The 20,105-nt window shown below is 38.0% G+C and overlaps 1 protein-coding gene across 4 annotated transcripts; it reads left to right on the top strand.

Annotated features, from left to right (window-relative positions):
• Window positions 1-2,247: 2,247 nt before the first annotated feature.
• On the top strand, window positions 2,248-19,765 carry LOC145982242 (transmembrane and ubiquitin-like domain-containing protein 1). Of its 4 annotated transcripts, none has more exons than XM_083115819.1 (4): window positions 2,248-2,335; window positions 8,334-8,430; window positions 12,176-12,974; window positions 19,234-19,765. In XM_083115819.1, the coding sequence occupies exons 3-4, from the start codon at window positions 12,193-12,195 to the stop codon at window positions 19,610-19,612; spliced, it is 1,161 nt and encodes a 386-aa protein (XP_082971945.1). In that variant the 5' UTR covers window positions 2,248-2,335; window positions 8,334-8,430; window positions 12,176-12,192; the 3' UTR covers window positions 19,613-19,765. The 4 variants fall into 4 exon arrangements, with proteins under 4 accessions (XP_082971945.1, XP_082971947.1, XP_082971946.1 ...); XM_083115821.1 differs by having other exon boundaries at window positions 2,264-2,351; XM_083115820.1 differs by lacking the exon at window positions 2,248-2,335 and adding an exon at window positions 2,360-2,500.
• The last annotated feature ends 340 nt before the right edge of the window (window positions 19,766-20,105 follow it).

Raw genomic sequence — 20,105 nt, 5'->3', positions numbered from 1 at the left:
TAATATTACTAGTAAAAAAAGGCCATAAATTATCAAGTTTGTTGATTTAGTTATTGTGTAACAATAAGACATCGACCGGTTGAATCTTTCTACTCGATTCACAACTGTACTACACTACACTACACTACGTAGCTATAAAGGTATGAGATGAGAGAAGTCTCCTATCGATTGCCATTTGTGAGCAAGTAACGTAAATCTGAATTTTGGAGGAAACCCATAATGTCAAATTGCCGGACCCCTCTGGCTGAGACAATGGGGGTTATTCCTGAGTAAACAAAAAATGATCGATCAGACAATTCGATTATTGATGGCGGGGAAATAACTTCCGGTTTGGCGAATTTTCCCATGTAAACAAGTGGAATGCAGATCGTCATCGAGCTTATTTTCTTATAAAAGATCGGAAACAAAATGGATCACTTGAAATTTTTGAGTGATGTAGAGAAACAAAGGTACCTAGAAAAGATTGGCAATTTCCCGGATCCTTTAGATGCAGCTTATAAGGGACAATACTAATATTTTCCAAGGTAATGTTCATCTTCTACCATCAGTTTCGTTTTTGAAAAGACTTCTCCAGGTTGAAATGAAACTTACATTAATTATAAACATTGAAATACTTCGATCACAACAGTAAAAGAAATAATAATAATTACTACGGTTAAAATTATTGTTATAATAATATACACCTAATTAAATAAATTTTATTCGAATTTTATTATTATTTGTTTATTATTATCATGCTATTCGATCCACAAGCCGAGTGAATATCCAGCACAACTATTCCATTAATAATTTTACATTTCATAGTTACTATACTGAAATGCACAGTTATTGTATTCTGTTATTAACTTTTGCAAGTATCGTTCAAGAAAGGACTCTAGAAGTCAGAAAAAAATACTCACAAAGTTTATATTGTGTGACCTCATCTAAAATTATAATTTTTCGAATTCTGAAAACTGTGGAAACATTTATTCTTTGAATTATATGATAGAACATGGAAAAACATCCTGGTTCCTGTATTTTTCACTCATTTTTTCGATCTAATGCATATTTTACATTGATTACTATGTTCGAAAACTAACCAAGTGAACTTCACTTCAATTATTAACAATAAATATAACAAACATCCTGCTTTATTGCAACTTGAAATGAAGGATGCCAATTTCCAGAGGGGGGGGGGGAGAAGGGGTCGACTGACTTACCGACGCCCATGGAGAGAGCGATTATTAACAACCAAAAGGCAAATGCGTTATAATGTGATTATAAATAGTTCCAACTTACAAATTTAATCAACACATGTGCGTTAGACAATTATAATTTTCGAAACGCGTAAAATATTTTCATTTGATTTGATGAAGTGCCAACTGCAGACCCTACTCCCTCGTGTTTGTGTCCAATCTTTTCGCTTTACTGCCTAAATCCACTGATCTTTCCGTATCGGGTCTGTCTGAAAACGATGCATAGATACCTGAGAACAATTGTTTGTTCCCTATCTCATGTTGAAACCAAAAGCCACACAAATATTGCCGCCTTTTCCGAAAACACTGCCTTTACACGTTTGCATTCAATGTTATTCTTTTCAAAACCGGAAGTGCAGTCCCCGCCAGCGTCAAGGAAGCACAGAAAAGTAAACATCCGGTGAATAGCGCCCATACGCCACTGCTTATTATCGCAGAAGTCGTCATATGATAATGTTACTGGGAACCAAATTTCTGTTTCGTAAATACATTTTTTAAATAAGCGACACCCTCTGTTGAATTTCATACAAAATTTCAAGAGCGCAGACAGAGAACATAGCGGAGCCCACCCGCATTGCGGGGGTTGCCGGGGCAGCCGCTACGCCACTGATAATAATATATCTTTATTGAGCGAGCGAGGTTCAGCGTACGCTGAATGATTGATTGATTGATTTGGTGTTTTAAGTCCACTTTATGCACAGTAAGGCTAATCGGGACTGGACCTACAGTTTAAAGTGGGATCCGAACCACTGCGTGCCTCCATCGGGCGTACGCTGAATGAAATCGATTATAATTTTATTTATAAATTACCTTAGGCATCTCGGGGGAAGCACCATTGTCGCTACCACGCTTCATTATTAATCCACCCATGGCCACATTTAACTTTCGGATGGAATAACAATGACCTACTGACCTACTTCGTAGAAGTTCGTGAGTAAAAACGGGTTTTTGAAGGCGGGAAATTTTCCACCAACTGGAGGGAAATAATGGGTACATACGGGAATTTGTTCAAGGAAAACACACCAAGAAGGGAAATCGACGACATTATTGATGCAAAAGTACTGTTTTGATTGAGCTGAAGGGCATTTGTTGGACTATAAGTAATTATATTTATTTGTAGGTTTATTTCATAAGTATGAATTGGAATGTCATCCGCACTAGCATAATCATACAGTATAATGAAGAGTAAACTTTCTTTGTAGTGTTATACGCCATCTGGAACGATAATGTATATTTTTGTCCATTCGTGAGATGTTGCTGGTCATGTAAGTATATGTACTAGAAAATGCGCAGGTTAAGCTAGAAATGCAAGAGTAAATTATATTATTCTCTGATAAAAGTTTTCATAATCTTAGCCATGGACAGCTTGATATGATTTTGTTTGCATACGTGTCTTCTTCTTTCAAACAGAATTAATCTGAACGGGGTTTACTTTTCCTACGTCACTCTTGTTGTGATCGAATTTGTTGGAAAAGTTGTTTCAACATCAAATCTGCCCATTTACCACATTCTGTGCATGGAGTGAAGTTTTTTGTTAAATAAATAAATAATTGTGTAAATGGTGCATTTTGAATTTAAACAAGGACGCTATGAATATGCAGCAGTAGTAATTTCATCATGTGGTTTGTTGCTGCTGTAGTGTTTGTTCGCAGTATGTGTTGTTGCTGGTATATAAAAAAACAATACATTTAAAGAAATGTCACGTATTACGTTTGCCATTACCAACTATTACTGAACCCCTCCCCCACTTTCCACACGATAGTATTGTCTTGCATCGAGTTTGGGTCTAAAAATTCTATTTTGACATTACCCAATGTGCAAACCAGAATAATTTTATTTCACCCTCATTTTTTTTTCTTCAGGTCAGATCTCTTGAAGCAACTCGCACTATGTTGTGAAAGTGTTCCAAAACTGTATGTTTATGGCTAGACACTAGCCTCACATTGGTGTTATTCCTTAGGAGTCATAGAGTATGCATATTTGTGCATCACATTTAAATTATGATTTTTTTAAGCTAACAATTCAGTCAAAAGAGGGTGTTCGTATTTATTTTAAAGAACAGTATCTCAGTGAACTAATAATTGTTTAGGAGCTGTGCAGAAAACATGCAGTGCTTCAATGAGACAGTGTAAGTATAATGTTCAGTTTAGCAATACACAGTCCCAATATAACACAACATATACAGTAATAAGCATTCCTTAACATTCTGTTGGGCCCAAGTTCCTTTTGTTTTATTGTGATTTCATCATGCTACGAATGCAATCTTTACATGGTTCAATTTCGATGTCCGTCTGTTAACATATACTGAGGAGTTTAAGCAATTACTTTAGATTTTGTTCAATATATGCTTTCGTGGTTAGGTTAGGCAGGTTCGGTTTGGTTCCCTTAGCATTAAAATAAAGTCCCTAAATGCATTCTACTAGATTTCGATGTATGTCTGTTAACACATACTGCGAATTTTAGCAATTACTTAAGATTTTGTTCAATATATGCTTTCGTAGTTAGGTTTGATTCCCTCAGCATTAAAATAAAGTCCCAAAATGCATTCTACTAAGGTTCCGATTTACTTCTACATTCATTACCACACTTCTACGATATTTACTGTCGCTTTTCGACGGAGAATATTGTGTCTGTGAGAAGTGTGCATGCTTGCGGAAGATAATTTTCAAGTTGTTTTTTTTTCAACATAACAACTTTTTTTTTTAGTGAAAACAGTGCTCATTACTTTAAGAAAGGTTCAAATTTCGTGTGACAATGATTTCCAAAATTCTACGATAATTAGTCTTTGTGCTAGGAGAAATCATAAAACAATCGGAACCGTTACCCTAACATGTACCAAAATCAAATTACACTCTTCGTTGTCTTAAATTGTTTCCCCCATTGAAGGTTTTCACCCCCTGTGTATGGGTTTTAAACAACAGGTCAAAAAGTAGTAAAAAGTGATGAAAGAATCAAGGACAAATGGATGTACCACAGACACTTGATATTCATTGCAAAGTTAATTTCAAGCCATCACGCTGTACATAATCACCATGTTTCAGAGAACACTCGTATCAAGTATCTCACTCCCCGACATTTAAAACCTCATATTCTTGATCATACTTACCAATTTTCTTTAGATCCATCTCTGTCTTGGCCTTCCTATGGGTCTCTTACCATTACAGGGTGACCACCAGGGCTCGAGAAATCCCGATCACCATGGTGACTAAAAATTTCAGCCTGGCGACTATGATCTTTTGCTGTAATATTGCCATTTTATAAGGTTGCATGTACGAAATGTTGAAGGTTTTAAGTTCAAATTGCAGTGCAGCGTAACTTAGCAAATTATTTTTTTTATCAACGTTGCGAACATTCCATAGAATCAGTAAGTAACAATTTCTTAATCTTTGTTCCCAAACCCCCCATTTCCTGCTTTCTCAAATGATTTAGTGACGTTTTGAATGCGGTGATGCTCAGCTTCGTATAGATTGATTGATTTTTTTATTGATTTGCTTTATTTTACTTCGCTTTTTGTGCCACTTGTGGCTAATTTGCGAAGATGGTGATGAATGATGATGTGATTAAATTGAACACTCACAACCAACTATGCCCAGTCCGAGATTCGAACTCGGGACCCCTGGCGTCGTAGCGTGATGTGCTAACCACTCTGCTACATTGGCCGGCTCAGCTTCTTATATTATGCACAATTGCTGGCACCTGATTTTCATAGCTGGCGCCTAGCCCTGAAGAATATTTTTCGAGCACTGGTGACCACTCTCGAACCATGATAAAATTCAAGCATAATTCCTGGTTTTCAAGGTTAACTTTCTAAAATTTCAAGGGTACAAACCATTGTGGATTCATTTAAATCAGGTGTTTTGAAAAAAAATCACAGATTTAAATCATTCTAAATAAATAATTTATAGAATAATGTACATAAGGATTTTGTAGATATCAGAAACACTTTTGGTGAAAGTACATTAATCACGTAATCATTGAATGGTGATTATTAGGTTCTAAGATAGGAAAATAAAGGAAATAAAAATACATGTACTGATGGTGTGAAGGTCATACAAAAGAAAATGTAAACACAAGATTTCTCTTGATTTAAAATTCAATAATTTTATGGGCAAAAATAGCAAACATCTTGTGTAGAAAAATATACAAAATACTAATCATGTTAAACCATAAATAGTGTCAATATCATTAAACTGTAAATAAACATGGCAGCTGACATTTTGCGAACTATCATTAAAAAAATCTCCAAAATTCAGGTACAAAGACTAAAAATATTTAAGTTAATATTTTTAGTTACAATTATAGAGTACATCCAGAATGTTTTAGTTTCACTGGAATAAAAGTTACTGAAATTATTATTAGTTGCATTAACAAACTCAACAAACATTTCCATAGTAGTTACAGTATCAGAAACAATGATGTATGTTTACTTATATTTTTTTTATTTGCTTTAATCAAACTGTTCAAATATTTTACAGGACCGTTTACTAGAAAAAGCCCTTCTATAAGAAACATATATTTACCTAGGTATGTGCAAGGTGGCAAAAAACATGCAAGCAATTTTAAGCATGTTTTTTTAAGAAAATAAAAAAAATAGATTTAAATGAAAAAAACAATGATTTAAGTAAAAAAATCAACAAAAATTATTTTTATCCACCTTGGTACAAACAGATCTTTTCTCTATTTCAACCTTGTGCATTACTGCCTCTCACCACCCACACATACATGTACATATATATTAACAATATGAAGCGTCTGCGTGATTCTAATGTATCCAAAAATTCTATTTAAATTCAATTAAACGGTATACATGTATATATATATATTTAAAATATTTAATTTAAGGTTCGGAGTTTTCATTTGCCATGTCACATAGTCAGACTCGAAATTCATCTACAAACACAAGTCACAGATGTTACGAATCTATGAATAATTGTTAATTGCATAAGAATTTCAAACTTACATTTACTTAATCACCTTCAAGGTATCTTATCTTGCAAAGAAATTTCCATGCAGCTTTCTTTTCCTTCCTTGATAAAATAAAAGCTAAACTGTCAAAAACTTGCCTCAGGGCATTTTTTGGTGCAATTTTTCATGTCTACAGAAATTCACGCATCGTGGAATTCAAGGAATTCCCGGTGAATTGCCACCCTGCTTCAGGCTTCCGAACAAAAATTCTGCAAGTATTCCCAAGAAGTATTCAGCAAATAATAGTATAATTTGAAGCAGGCTTGCCTTATTTGTTATTTTTCAGTGTATCCAACACACTTTGTATACTGATTTAGATTCTTTTGTATTAGTAAAAAGTTAATGTTTCCTGAGAAGTATCTTTCCTGTATTTTTTCTGTTTCTTCTAATTAAATGGTGTATCGCAAAAGTATATTCTACATATTTATAAGAAAGCAGTAGCTACTCTAAATTGAAATTTATAAAGACATGAAGAAATAGAAATAGTTTTTGCAGTAGATAATATATATGTATCTATGTCCAAATATAAATGGTAAAGTTCCCCGTGCATATAGCACCATCCCATGAAGGCACATTTAGGGGATGTGGTAGGGCCCCACACATTCTCGATCTCCACCATCTTGGAGATGAAGTGATCAGCACTACGCTCCGGCTGCTTTTACCCCCCCCCCAAGTACCCATTGATTTGAGGCTGGGTAAGCCTCAGAGCTCCTTTGTGCGGGGACAAGGCCGGAAAAATTCTGACCTTAGATCACCCGCCCCGGGAATTGAACCCGTTTTCTGGTTTTCCTACCGACTAGACCACTGCAGCCCATAAAAATAAATGGCTGAAACATATTTTGAATCAGTAAAGGAATATTATACAACAGAAACCAAGCTTTTCTTTAAATAATAATAATAAAACTTTAAAGAATCTTCATCAATGGGCTGTGAAAAACTACAGTGACTGCCATTGATTAACAACTTTTAGAAGAGGCAGACATGTACCATATTTCACTGCATAATTGTCGCAGATTTTATGCCAAATGTTTTTTGCAAAAAATGTAGGATGCAGCCATTTTTTTTAAAACAAAAATGCACCAGTATTACCAGTACTTTAAGTCTTTTATTACTAAACTGTCATTGGTGCAAGATTAAGATGCATGGTATACTTGTGAATATACGTTAAAATTGAGTATTCAAAATTGAATCACATAATTTCTTCATGAAAGTTTAGTGAACATTAAAAAAAGTTAACACAGTCATTACAGAGATTCGAATATTCAACCCCTTGATGAGGAGGTGACAGTGTTAACCAATATGTGGTCTTTACATTCACATTACAGAGTGCACAGATTTAATGTAGTTTATATCTTTTACTCAATGTAGCAATTTTGAACAGAGTATTTTTGTACTTCATTAGTAGGGTCTTTAAAGATTATATTAAAAGAAATGTATAAAGTTGTTTAAATATTTCAGAGATTTGTATTGAAGCAGGAGTCTGTTGAACAAGGCCTCGTGTAACGATGAGAAGGGGAGAAAGCTAGTTGCGAGAGAAAGCAGTGCACACTGCTGCAAACACTGATAGGTGCAGCTGCATTGACCCGTCCGTAACAAATAACCCATGGTGCAACAACCGGTGAGGTCTAGGGCTTGCCTACCATCTGCAAGCCTCGCTCCCAGCTGCCGAGGTGGCAGATCATCCGACCAGTTACAGGGTGACGTGTGGTCAGCGTGATGATCCCCCAGTCGTCATCATAGGTCTCCACAACTGGGCTACACCAATCATCCGTAGCTCTCCAATTTCCTCATGATGGTGGATGGCCACCATTCCCGTGCCAAGGCCGAAATTTCACGAGAAAAGCTGTCACGCTTCCCCCCCAGGAGACTCGAACCTGCGCGAGTCCCGTAGCTGGAGCCCAAATCATGACACCTTAGACCTCACGGCTGGGGTACGGGACTTGCCCCCTCCATGCAATCCCTTTTTATCTCTCTCACGTGTTCATTGGTCACTGGTCACCACATGCACAGGGGACTCATTTTCGTTGGCTTGTTCCACAGTCTCCTGAGACAAGTATTTTGAGGTGTTTTTTTGTTATTATTTTCTGTGAAAACATCCAATTCTATTAGTAATTGACAGTATTTCTTTTTCAGTGTGGTGGTTATGACCAACACGTGAGGAGTGAAATAAGAATACAAGTACAGTGAGAAGATCGTTTAATTTTCCAGAAGGAAGTTTATATATTGTGGTGTAAGTATCCTTTTCTTATATGTGACTGATCTATGTAGTGTATTCATCACATTACCCTTGTTTTTTATGGTTGAGTTGGGTTCCCAGTATGGGCTGTATATTGTGTGTTTGAAAGATTCCATAACAACGCCAAATTCTCTGGGCAGTACAATGTGCAAAATGTGTATAACATATAGCAGACCTCCATGGCAGAGTGGTTGCCGCAGTGCACTATAATGCCAGGGGTCCCAGGTTCGAATCCCGGTCTGGGCATGGATGTTTGTGAGTGTCCATTCATCAATTTTATCCTATCATCGCTCACACTTATTGTTGCGATGAACTAAAAGTGGCACAAAAAGCGAAGTAAAATAAAATAATGCAATCTTTCTGAGTGACCCTTAATCAATATCATAATCACTCACCCTCATCTTCACAATTAGCCAAAAGTGGCAGTGAAGTAAAATAACCCACATTAATCAATCATTGCATAACATAGAGAACCCTCTTCAGTAATTTTACTGTAACACTTTGGTTCATAGATGATTTACAAGAGTTAATACCTGGATACATTTACCCCAAAGGTCTGTTTAATTACTTGTATGTAAAATTTTGAAGCCTATGTGACCTGAATACAAGGCCCATATCTGTCCTGAAACTTCTATGTGATATTTTCATCCTCGGCTTAGTATACTGTTTCCTGCGAGTCTTAAAATTCAAATTTGAATTCGGTTAATTGTATAAATGCAGTGTATCACTTTATAAATTTATTCTGGGAAAATTATTTTTGTGTTGTGTTGATGCCAAGTATTTATGTGTGTCCTTTGCTTTCTCCATATATGTTTCAAATTACTAACTTTTCCGATGCAACTTACTTATAAAGGTTCTATTAATCATTGAACCCGGCCACCATCCATTTGTGAACACATTGTTTCGCTACTAGGCCAGTTTCCAGTTCACGTAGCTTCATGTTGCTAAGGGCTCTTCATCATGTGTGTTTGCCGCTAACAGCTGCTGCAGTGCTGGGAGTCAAATGTGACGTCCCTGTCTTGTCAGTGGGAAATGGGCACCGATCCATGGGAAGGGGATAGGGGTGCTTGCCCCTACCAATTGCCAGGTTTTTGCCAGTTATCAATTATGCCCAATACAGTGCATTTTTCTGTCCCTTGTGTGCCTGTCAGCAGCCATCTTGGTGCCTGGCCAGACAGCAACTCCCATCAAATCACATGTGATATCTCCGCTAAAGAAACTGTTGGCTTCGAAATGACAGAATTACAGTTACAATTAGATTCAAAATAAGCACACTAATTGTTACGGGGGGATGTTGGAAATGTTGTCCTTGTGCATCCACACATTTCTGGCATGTTTTTAGGAAATTTCCAATTACTTGCAACAGTTCAGCTTCTGAAATTGCTTCAGTTTCTCTCCTGATATTCTCCTTCAGTTCTTCTAATGTGTGAGGGTTTGTTGCATAGACTTTATTCTGTTGTAATGTGTACATATACACTATGTTGCCATTCGTCACCGGACACCCCTCAAAAAGTCCTTGGGATCGTCTGTACACCTATAAAAGGTGTTGCTGGTTGGAATACACTCATACCAGCTACAACAGTCAATATGGACAGACGACGCGAACTGAGTGAGGTGGAAAGAGGGATGATCATTGGAGCCCACAGGTTTGGGCATTCGAACCTTGACTCCTGTAGCTGGTATGAGTTTTTATTTCTTTATTTTGCTCCACACAGATTGTTCAGTTTGTCAGGACAATGGGAGGAATTATGATAATAACGACATACAATAATAACCATCTATTCCAGGCTGGACTTCTATGAAAAAACAAAAAGAAAACCTACTAAATTCTAGAACATATTTTATTCCTGCTAACAAAATCATATATTGTTTACATAAAACAGTGCAAGTTATAATCAATATTTATTTTCGGTGATGTGAGGTAACTGACTGAAATTCACCCCTCCCAACTGTAACTGGAGCCACTGGAGGATCTCTTTGATCTTGGTGTCAGTTAGAGTGTTTGATGTATGCCTGGCTGAAACTTTTTTTCATTGTGTGACTTTTATCTGAAGTGCTTGGCCAATCCATTTTTTTGATCACTTCTTAAATAAATACATTTTTCATATGGAACTTTGAAGGTTTTTGGTGCAATCAGTAAATAGCCCAAAATTGATAGATGAATAACAATAGACAAGTAACATCAAATTAATATGTATTTGTATGAGATGTGAATAAATCAGTTACTGCAGAAGTAATTTTCATAACACTAGTAAAATTCATCCTCTTTTTTTACGATTGTTACAAACATTTAAACAAATTTTTTGATATAACATTTTGGTATAACACACACTCCGTTCATCACACATTTATTTCTGGAATGTATGTACCTTTATCCCAGTATTACATGGATAATTTTTCATGTATGTATGTAATGCTTGCATTGAAAAATTCTTCTAGTTTACGGTTGTTACAAACATTTAAACATGTTCCTTTCCCCTTAATCGGACATTTATTTGTAGTTTGATCAATGTTAGTTGTGTTCTCCCAAGACATTACATAAAAAAATGTCACCAATCGTTATTCCTTGCGAGATTTCAACAATGCAAACTACACTGCACATGGGTGCTTTTATGTAGCAGGACATTCGTTTTGTCTTTGTTGTAAGCTCAGCCGTGTTGTTCTGTTGCACTTCTAAGCCACATACTATTATGTAAAGTTAATGGCAGTCACATGTGGCTAATTATGTAGCAAGAAGATTTTCAAAGCGTTGAAAGACAGAGTGCACAGCAGGTGTTATACGGAAGTGTGTTACTGAGGAAGTGGAGGACATGTAGGAGGGCTGGGGCATAAGTCATGACGACTATTTTTTTTTCCCGAGAATGCAGGACCGGCACAAAAGTTTGAAATATACAAATGAAGGAGGGGAATTTATTGAATTGAACAATGTATGAACAAGGCAGGTCATGTGTACCAGGAGTTGGTAGGGAAGTGCAAAATACAAAAAAGGAAGTTTCGTTTGAATGCCATCCGCCTCATTAGGTGTGAGTAAGGGCATCTCATGTTTCACAGCAATGGCAATTCCCTCTCAGTCTCCCACATCATTAGAAACATGTTGTGGATGCTCTGGGGAACTATGACACATGCATGTAGACTGAAACTTTTTGCAATGGTTTCTTGCACTTCCCTTCCAACCCCTGGCACACATGACCTGCCTTGTTATACATTGTTCAATTCAATAAAGTTTCCTCCTTCATTTGTATATTTCAAACTTTTCAGCCAGTCCTGCATTCTTGCAAAAAGAAAATTGTTGTCGTGACTTATGCCTCAACCCTCGTACTTGTTTTAGTGATGAAAGTGAGCACGAAGTGACTGTGTGACTGAAAGTGAACATGACACTGCTTTGGTTGTTATGTATTTAGGCATTTACTTTATAATATCACGTTACTTAGGAAGTGCAGCTGAACTTAGAAGAAAGACATGGAAAGAATGTTCAGCATGCATTTGCAATATAATTCACGGTGTATATCACACCTTAAAAATAGTTAAAGGATTTGGTTACTGTTGTCCCTATGTATGTTACAGAGAATAACGTGCTTAACACAGGATTAAATGCTTGTAACAACGATAAACTTGAAGAAGAATTCTACTATGCAAGCGATACATCCATAATAAAAGAATTAGTAAACTAAAAAAATGTATATACATTAAGTCATGCTAGTAGTGGAGTGTTCCTTATTTCTCTCAAATTCCATTTCAGATCAGTAAATATCAACCATGACAATCATAGAAGGTGTTGGTGATGAAGTGACCCAGTTTTTTGTGGTGGTTTTAGTCGTAACCGTGGCTGTCACAGCCTGGCTTTCAACTAACATAGCAGAACAGCCTCTGATAAGAACAGTGCTGATTCTTGAACGAAGAACTAGGGAGAGGAGAGATCATTCTGCATCCTCTAATGCGAGTATGGGTCTACAGGAGAGTAACGCGGGGCAGGAACCCCCACGCCTGCGGCTGGAGGAGAGGCCTCTTCTTGAGGGTGCGGAAGAGCGTAAAGAAAGTGGCGAGGCTTCGAGTTCCAACAGTTTACACTCTGAGGTCGTTTCCAGTTTACCGCCAGAAAACTCCAATGTGGAGAACCTTGCGGTGAACTCAAGTGATCAGGTCCCCGCGAGCGGCGACCACTCGAGTCCCGTGGTGGACACAGGGGAGAACTCTGGTACTGCGGAAAGTGAAAGTGGTGATTCTGTTCCGCAGAGTGTGGAAGATGAACCAATTTGTGAATCCGTTAGTGGAAACAACTCGTGCTTGATTCGGAAAAGGAGGTTGGCGTTCTTCGAAGGCAGGCAGGAGGGAGATGTGCCGGAGGATTCCTCGAGTGGTCAAGACATTGAAGTGGAAGAAACACCAGCTGAATCCAGGGAAGATTCCGGAAGGAATGATGATACTCATATCCATGATACTCATATCCCAGACAGCATTAGGATCCGTCTCATGTATCTGAACGATACCCAGAAACTTGTAGAAGGAAAGTTGAATGAACAATTGGGAGATTTTAAGAGGTTAGTATTTTGTTTGTTTGAGTTATTAAGTCCAGTTTATGCACAGATAGTTGATCGGGACTGGACCTACAGTCAAAAGTGGGATCCAAACCACTATGTTCCTCCACCAGGTATCGAATCTGCCCACGCCATCGGGGAGGCACCAAGAAGTTATCTGCCACTTTTGGCTAATTGCAGTGATGAGGATGAGTGGTGATAGGATGAAATTGATGATGAGACATTCACAAATTCTGCCCATGTCCAGAGTGCACTGTGCTAACCACTCTGCCACGCAGGTGGCTGCTATTGTTGTTCATTGAAATATGACAACACACTTTTCTCATCATGGAAAAATGCAGGCAGGGTTTGCAATAGCGAAACCACGCTATGTAGGGTTGAACCAATATTTATGCTTGAACGTTGTAACAATTAAAACTCGTTGAAAATATTTATTAATACTAGTGAGCTACTGTTCTACTCCAATGTTGCTTCCAAGTATTCAAGAATTACAACAGAATATTAAAATTCCTGTTATGGAAACACAAAGCACAGTTTTTCACACAATACTAGTGTATGGTTACCAGATCGGTGTAAGGAAAATGTAGGACATGCTGTCCCAAAATGTAGGACACAAAAAATGAATTCTTAATGAATTTGTAAATGCAAAATTTCAAAACTTGTAATCATACTTATAAATGCACTTCTTACTATATGATTTAAGTGGTACTTCTCAGAGAAGACAATTTTTATCAAAATTTTAGGTTTAGTCAAACTATATTTATGTTATAGTGGACAGTCAAACTCTTGAAATTATAAGGACCAGTTCCAAACATTTTACAGAATTTATGAAGGAAAATTCCCTTGAGAGTTTGTTGTGCTGATAGTAATGCAAATACAGAAGGTCGTTATCCCCCATAGCGCAGTGGTAGCGTCATTGCCTTGTAATCAAGGGGTCCCGGGTTCGATACCCGGTGGAGGCACAAGTGGTTCGGATCCCACTTTAAACTGTAGGTCCAGTCCCGATTAGCCTTACTGTGCATAAAGTGGACTTAAAACACCAACTCAAACAGAAGGTAGTTCAGGATCTCTGAGAACAATGTTGGAAGGGTGATAAGTTCATGAAAACCCAAGTCACCAACAACGATCATGCTCAATTGGAAAACCAGCATTCCGTGCTATAGCCCAACAACGTAATTTCCATTGCAACAGACTTTTCCAAAGAGTTATCATGTCCAACTTTTTCCACTCCTCCTGACGCTTTCCAGAGGTCATTGAGAGTGCATGGACGTCTCTTTCCTAAGGCCCGTTTTAGGAGTCCAAATGCACAGAAGTCCACAGAAGGAATTGCACGGATGCCAGTTTCCACCTCCATTCGCTGTAAGAACAGACGAGTTGAAAGGGAGGTATGGCTGGATGCTTTATCTTGGTGCACCCAGATCTGATTTTTGCCCCCCCCCCATACAGTGCCGAGATATCTATGTTAGAAATGGGTGTTAAAACCTCATCCTGATAGTACGTGGAGTTCACCGTCTCATTATTAGCTACACGGCGAATTGCTAGCTTGCCATTATAGCAGTATCCAGCGATGATCATGAAACCCCGTGAAAAACTTTCCTGGTATTCTCGATACAATGTTTGATAGTTGTTTTTGTCGCGAGGGCGGTAGTAAATCGCGCGGGGTTTGTGACAGTCACTAAGGTAGACATATGCTTCGTCTAATGTCACCACATTTTTCCATCTCTCCCCTGCAAGATAGGTCTCATAGAGCTTTCTAGCGTTCGTGGGACGTTCCACAATGTGACGAGGCAACAGCTTGTGAACTCGCAGCTTATGCCGCATTTCTAGTTGCAGGTCCTTCTTGATTATGGTGTTCACTGTTGACACAGACATTTCCAACTTACGTGCGATACTCCTTTGGGGGTCAGGGTTACCACCTGATTCAAGGGCCTTCACTGTTCTCACTATGTCCGGTGTACGACTCGTAGCTGCTCGTGGATTTGCCCGTTTCTTCCCTTGTGGAATTAGGCCCAGTCGGCCATTGCCTTTTTTGTTCAATACCTCACCGATCCCGTTCTTCGATATCACAAAACCACGCTTCTTGCACATTCCTTTGATTGCCGAAGAGCTATATTTAGCATCGGAAAGGCCTGTTATGTAGCCCTCCCAGTATGGTTCAATTTTCTTCGGCATCGTTGTAGGTAAATGGCAGAACACTGCACACGCGTTCTCGGTACTGATGTGACTCAGCATGCACCGTTTGGACGGACTGACGTTGATAACAGTGCCGCTAGCAGCTTTCAAAATCTTCACCAGAGATCCCGAACAACCTTCTGTATTCTCTCAACGTTTACATTATGACCTGTAATGGGAAAAAAATATTCAGCAATTACCGTAATTTAAAATGGTTCCAGAAGTTTCATCTTGGGTAGTTTTTAGTTCAATAACAGGGTGTCTACCAAAATGACACATCCAGAATTCTTGACTTTTTCTGGACTCTTATAGACCTTTTTTCCGTTTTTCTTAACGTTTATTTATTTGATCCCTACTTAGGTAAAGCTGGAAATTAGTAATTAATAAAATAAATATTTATTTAATGAAAACCCCTACCAGAGAGACAGTTAAGATAAAAACTGAAGCTGAATTTAAGAAGAGAATTAATTACATCTGCTTTCTCGTATTAATGCATCCTGAACTGTGTTTGGCAGGCAAGCGAGGCTTTGGTGTCTGGACACACAGCCAGTATAATCTTATGTGGGTCTTGTGTCTGTTGTCCCTATATGTTTGTGACTGTCCCTTCATCCATCTTATCTTATCACGATTCATCCTCATCTTCGCAATTAGCCAAAGGAACAGAAAAGTGAAGTAAAATATACTAAATCAACCAATCAGTCATTGTGATAGCAAATATTCTTGACTACAAGAATAATTTATTGCCTTTTTATTGACTTCTGGCCTACTTGTTGATTTTTTTATTTTTCTTGCCTTCCATGACTTTCTTGACTGACACCCTGAATAAACTCTGTTCTCTAAACCTCTGCTTTACAATCAAATTATATTGAATAAGAAGGGGCAACACCTTGTTCCATCAGTATAAACCCTAAGACAAGAAATTCTGCTCAGGCATTGAACAGTGACGTTATCAGAAAGTGGTCCCAAAACTTTGTTCATTAATTGCTTCCGTTTTCCCATATGTTTAATAGCAGGACAAACTTTTTTTCTTTTTAGGCAATGACTGAAGCGCAGTCCATAGACTTGTAACTTGCATGATTTTTTCCTGTTACGTATTTTCCTAATTAATATTATGTGATGCTCAAAATGTAGGACATGTCCGGGAAAAACCGGATGCGTGGTAACCCTATACTAGTGCATAAATGGGAACTTCAGATTTTGTATAATTTCCAGGATAATTTATTTCCATGAAAATGTCATGCAGCATTTTTACAGACCCCACAAATGACAAGAATGCCAGAAAAGTGTCGACTGGCATCGGAAAATAATATCCTCCTGTTATTTGTGCATTGGTATGAGCTCAACCCTTGCTATATGGTCTCTGTTTTGCTTGCAGTACTTATAGGAAGAGCCATCTGGGTGGGAGTACTTTCAAAGCACTTTCTGCAGCTGAAATTGGCAGGAGGTTCTAAGGAGATAGAAAGTCAATAGGTAGCTCAAAGCAAGGTCTTCATGACAACTTAATTGCATTAATAGAAGCATGCATTTCATTTTTGCATATATACTGATGGAAACATTGAAATGTGAAATAACATGCTATAATATTCATTTTTCATGGTTTTGAAACTTGTGTGGTGCTTCTACCATATTTTGTGACGAAATGATGCAAGATGAAGTTCAAAATGCAAAATAAACTCTTAAACATGAAATTTAGAGTTTATTTACAGATGCAACACTTACTGAAGTCTGAATTATTCTGGGAGTTATGCAAATCATGGATTGGACTCCTTTACACAGGAATGAACTTAATACTCTGATAACTACACAAATGTACTACTAGAAGGGAAATGCTTATTTTTGAGTAATAAGTGTGGTTTTGAATCACCATTTTAACATTGAAATGCCATTTTGTATACCACTTTTGGTCCTGAAATGCAGCCAGTGTTTACACCGAAATGTTGATATTTTATTCACCATAAATATGTGCCCTTAAACATTATATTTGTGCAGGGTGCAGCTTCTTGTACCTAAGTAATTTTCATCTTCTATACAATGTCCTAATCCACTAAATATGGAATAAATGGAGCGAATTTACAATACCGGACATCTCCCCGATTTTTGTAATATTTCGCATACTCACTAGTTGAGGCCTCCTAATCACGAGTTTGAAGCTAAACTTTGGGATCACGCATAGAAATTGCAAAATAAGCTAAATTGAGTGGTCCGCGATCGTAACAGAAACCCTGGATTTCTCCATGAAAACAATGGTTATTTCAATATTTTACATTTTAGAACGAAATTTTAACTGTTTGGCTAACCTAACCTAACCTAACCTTACCGTGAATGGTTTTTGCGGCTATGCATAAATGGTTTTTGGGGCTATGCGTGAATGGTTTGTGGGGCACTGTGAAAAAATGTCGGTATCGTAGCACTTGAGCGACAAATTTTAACTACACAATCGTGATCAAGTGTCCTAAATTATTGACTATGCAAAACGAATGCCCCGTATTATTAATATGTACCCAACTAAATTGCTAAGAAAAACTAATGAAAGAAACAACTTTATTTCCTACCTTCAAAGTCGCTATCTTCCTCACACCATGCAGATTACTGAACATGTGAGCGCTATATTGAACAAACATAGTTTCCATGCTTGTATACGGAGAACGATGGCGATAATTGAAAAGCTTATTTTACAACTTCTACACGTCAATTAACAATTTCAACATGTCACCCCCACATGTTAACCTCAGATACTTCATCGGGACTATGTATTTCGTGAGTATAAGAAGTAGGCTAGAAATTACGGAAGGGTCTGGTATTGTAAATATGCACCGAATAAATTAGCAAATCTCGAATATGATACCTCCCCCCCTTCCTCCATGGTAGCATCATATTATGTAATGAAGGGGTTCCAGATTCGATATGTGGTGGCCCATAGTGATTCTGATCTCACTTTAAACTAGTTCCAATCCCAAGTAGCTTATCCGTGCATAAAGTGGACTTAAAATTCAAAATATGATAAAATTGACAGTTAATAATAATTAATAAATAATGCTCGACTAGAGGTCAGTTCCTTACTTGAAAATCTTCAGTGAGAACTAGGGTTGAGTAACATCTTGTGTTTTCCTTCTTCCCTTACCTCTGCCAACTGTAAATTTCTCCATCGCATATTCTGACTTTGTTGTCTTTTTCTTTTTTAAAAAAATAACCTTTGAATGGAGCCCTAGGTTTGGTTATTATATGGGGTAGGCAGGCGACAGTAAGTAGTACAATAACAAGTGGCAGTTCTGCCCTAAGGAAAGTGTGCAGTGCCACATGTCATGTCAAAGTGCAACCAACACAAAGGTCTGTTATTTATTTCACCATGTGTCATTGGCCAGTGCAGGTGCGTATTCAGGTCGTTTGGCCTACATGCGTGAGGAGAGCATTGTAGCCATACAGCTTGAGCTGCGCCGTTGAGTACCATTGCTCAATTCCAAACAGAAGATGTCCAGGTTGGTGAAACAGTGGTATGAAATTGTTTTTTTCCACAGACAGGAAGCATGAGGGGTTCCAGAGGAGACTACGTACCCCCTGAAAATGTCATCGCGTCCATGCGGCTCTCCAGCAAGGGCAGCAATGTTCATTTTGTCGTGATGCAAGGACATTAGTACATTAGTCACGGTTCATTGCACTGTATTACGAAGTGTGATTTACAGTATCACCCATAAAAATTGCAATTGTGCAGTATCTACTGTCAGGAGACAAGGTTATGCAGATGGGGTTCATTTGCCTGATGTTATTTTCAATGTATAGACTGTGTTCGAAGTGAGGGGGGATGAAATGTTTGCAAAGCATCCTTCCACCTTTCTCACTGTCACCATGCACCATAGGAACGTCCCCCTAGCTATTCCCAAGACATGACCAAACATCCTCACAGCTAATAATTTCCACCTGAAGCGCTGTGTATAGAGATCGTACTTGGGGTATTCATAATGGCAATGTGTCTGTATTGCACAACCATCAATATATTTGGTATACGTACCCTACATTTTTTTATGATCAGCATTTTCTTTTGTACTATTTCCTGTGGCCCACCCTGTATATTGTTCTTTCTTTATTTTTACAGGAGACATTTTGGCCTGGAATTAGCAGCGAACAAACTGGTGCGTCTCATCTTCAACGGTCAAGTACTACAGAGTGACAGCCACACACTACAGCATTATGGACTGTTTGATAACTGTGTGGTTCACTGTTTGGTTCATCACCAAAGGGGGCAGCAAGAGCAAGCGGGGAGCAACGCTGCGAGTGAGACTAGAGACTGGGACCTTGGTCACATTTTGTTTTTGATGCTGAGCATAATTTTAAGTCTGGCTTGGTACTGTCGCTTTCAGTATTCACAGTTTTTTACAACGGCAACAACAGTTGCACTGGTAGGCCTGTCGGGGATTTTTGTCGTTTCTCTAGTCGGTGTCTATTTACCAGATCAAGATGGTGTGAGACAGTGACCTTATTGCGAGAATCGGACAAAAAAAGACCACTGATATGGATTCTAAATTGTATACATAGTGTGTAAATAATAAAATAGTGTGTGTTCTGTTTGTGATACTGTGTTAGTAAAGTTTTGTTGCGTTGGCCAAAAGAATTGTTGCTATTTATGAGTCATTAATCGCTTACCTTATTTTTTTCCAGTTTTTGTCAGCTTCCGGAGTCAACTGTGTATGATGTGAATCCATAGGCGCTGCATTCAGACTCCAAACATGGATGCTTCTCACATGTTTTATTTTTTGTGTTTGTGTGTAATAGCATATTCTGAGTAATGTGTAGCCTTACAGCACACAAATGTCCAGACAATATCTTCTGGATATTCGTGTCAAAGTTCTGGATATCCAGGAATGTCTGTTTGGATATCCATATATTCATCCAGAGGACATTCATAGGATATCCAAGAAGGATCTGATTTAGACATTCTCTGTATATTTATTTGGATATGTTTTGTTT

Source organism: Lepisma saccharinum (assembly GCF_977018435.1).
Source record: "Lepisma saccharinum chromosome 15 unlocalized genomic scaffold, izLepSacc3.1 SUPER_15_unloc_1, whole genome shotgun sequence".
Taxonomy (NCBI): domain Eukaryota; kingdom Metazoa; phylum Arthropoda; class Insecta; order Zygentoma; family Lepismatidae; genus Lepisma; species Lepisma saccharinum.
The sequence above is the reverse complement of the archived record's forward strand: the minus strand, read 5'-3'. Positions and strand labels throughout refer to the sequence as shown.

Coding starts and splice junctions, on each gene's coding strand:
- LOC145982242 (XM_083115819.1), top strand. CDS start 12,193: ATGACAATCATAGAAGGTGTTGGTGATGAAGTGACCCAGTTTTTTGTG. Junction 12,975..19,233: donor CAATTGGGAGATTTTAAGAG/GTTAGTATTTTG, acceptor TTATTTTTACAG/GAGACATTTTGGCCTGGAAT.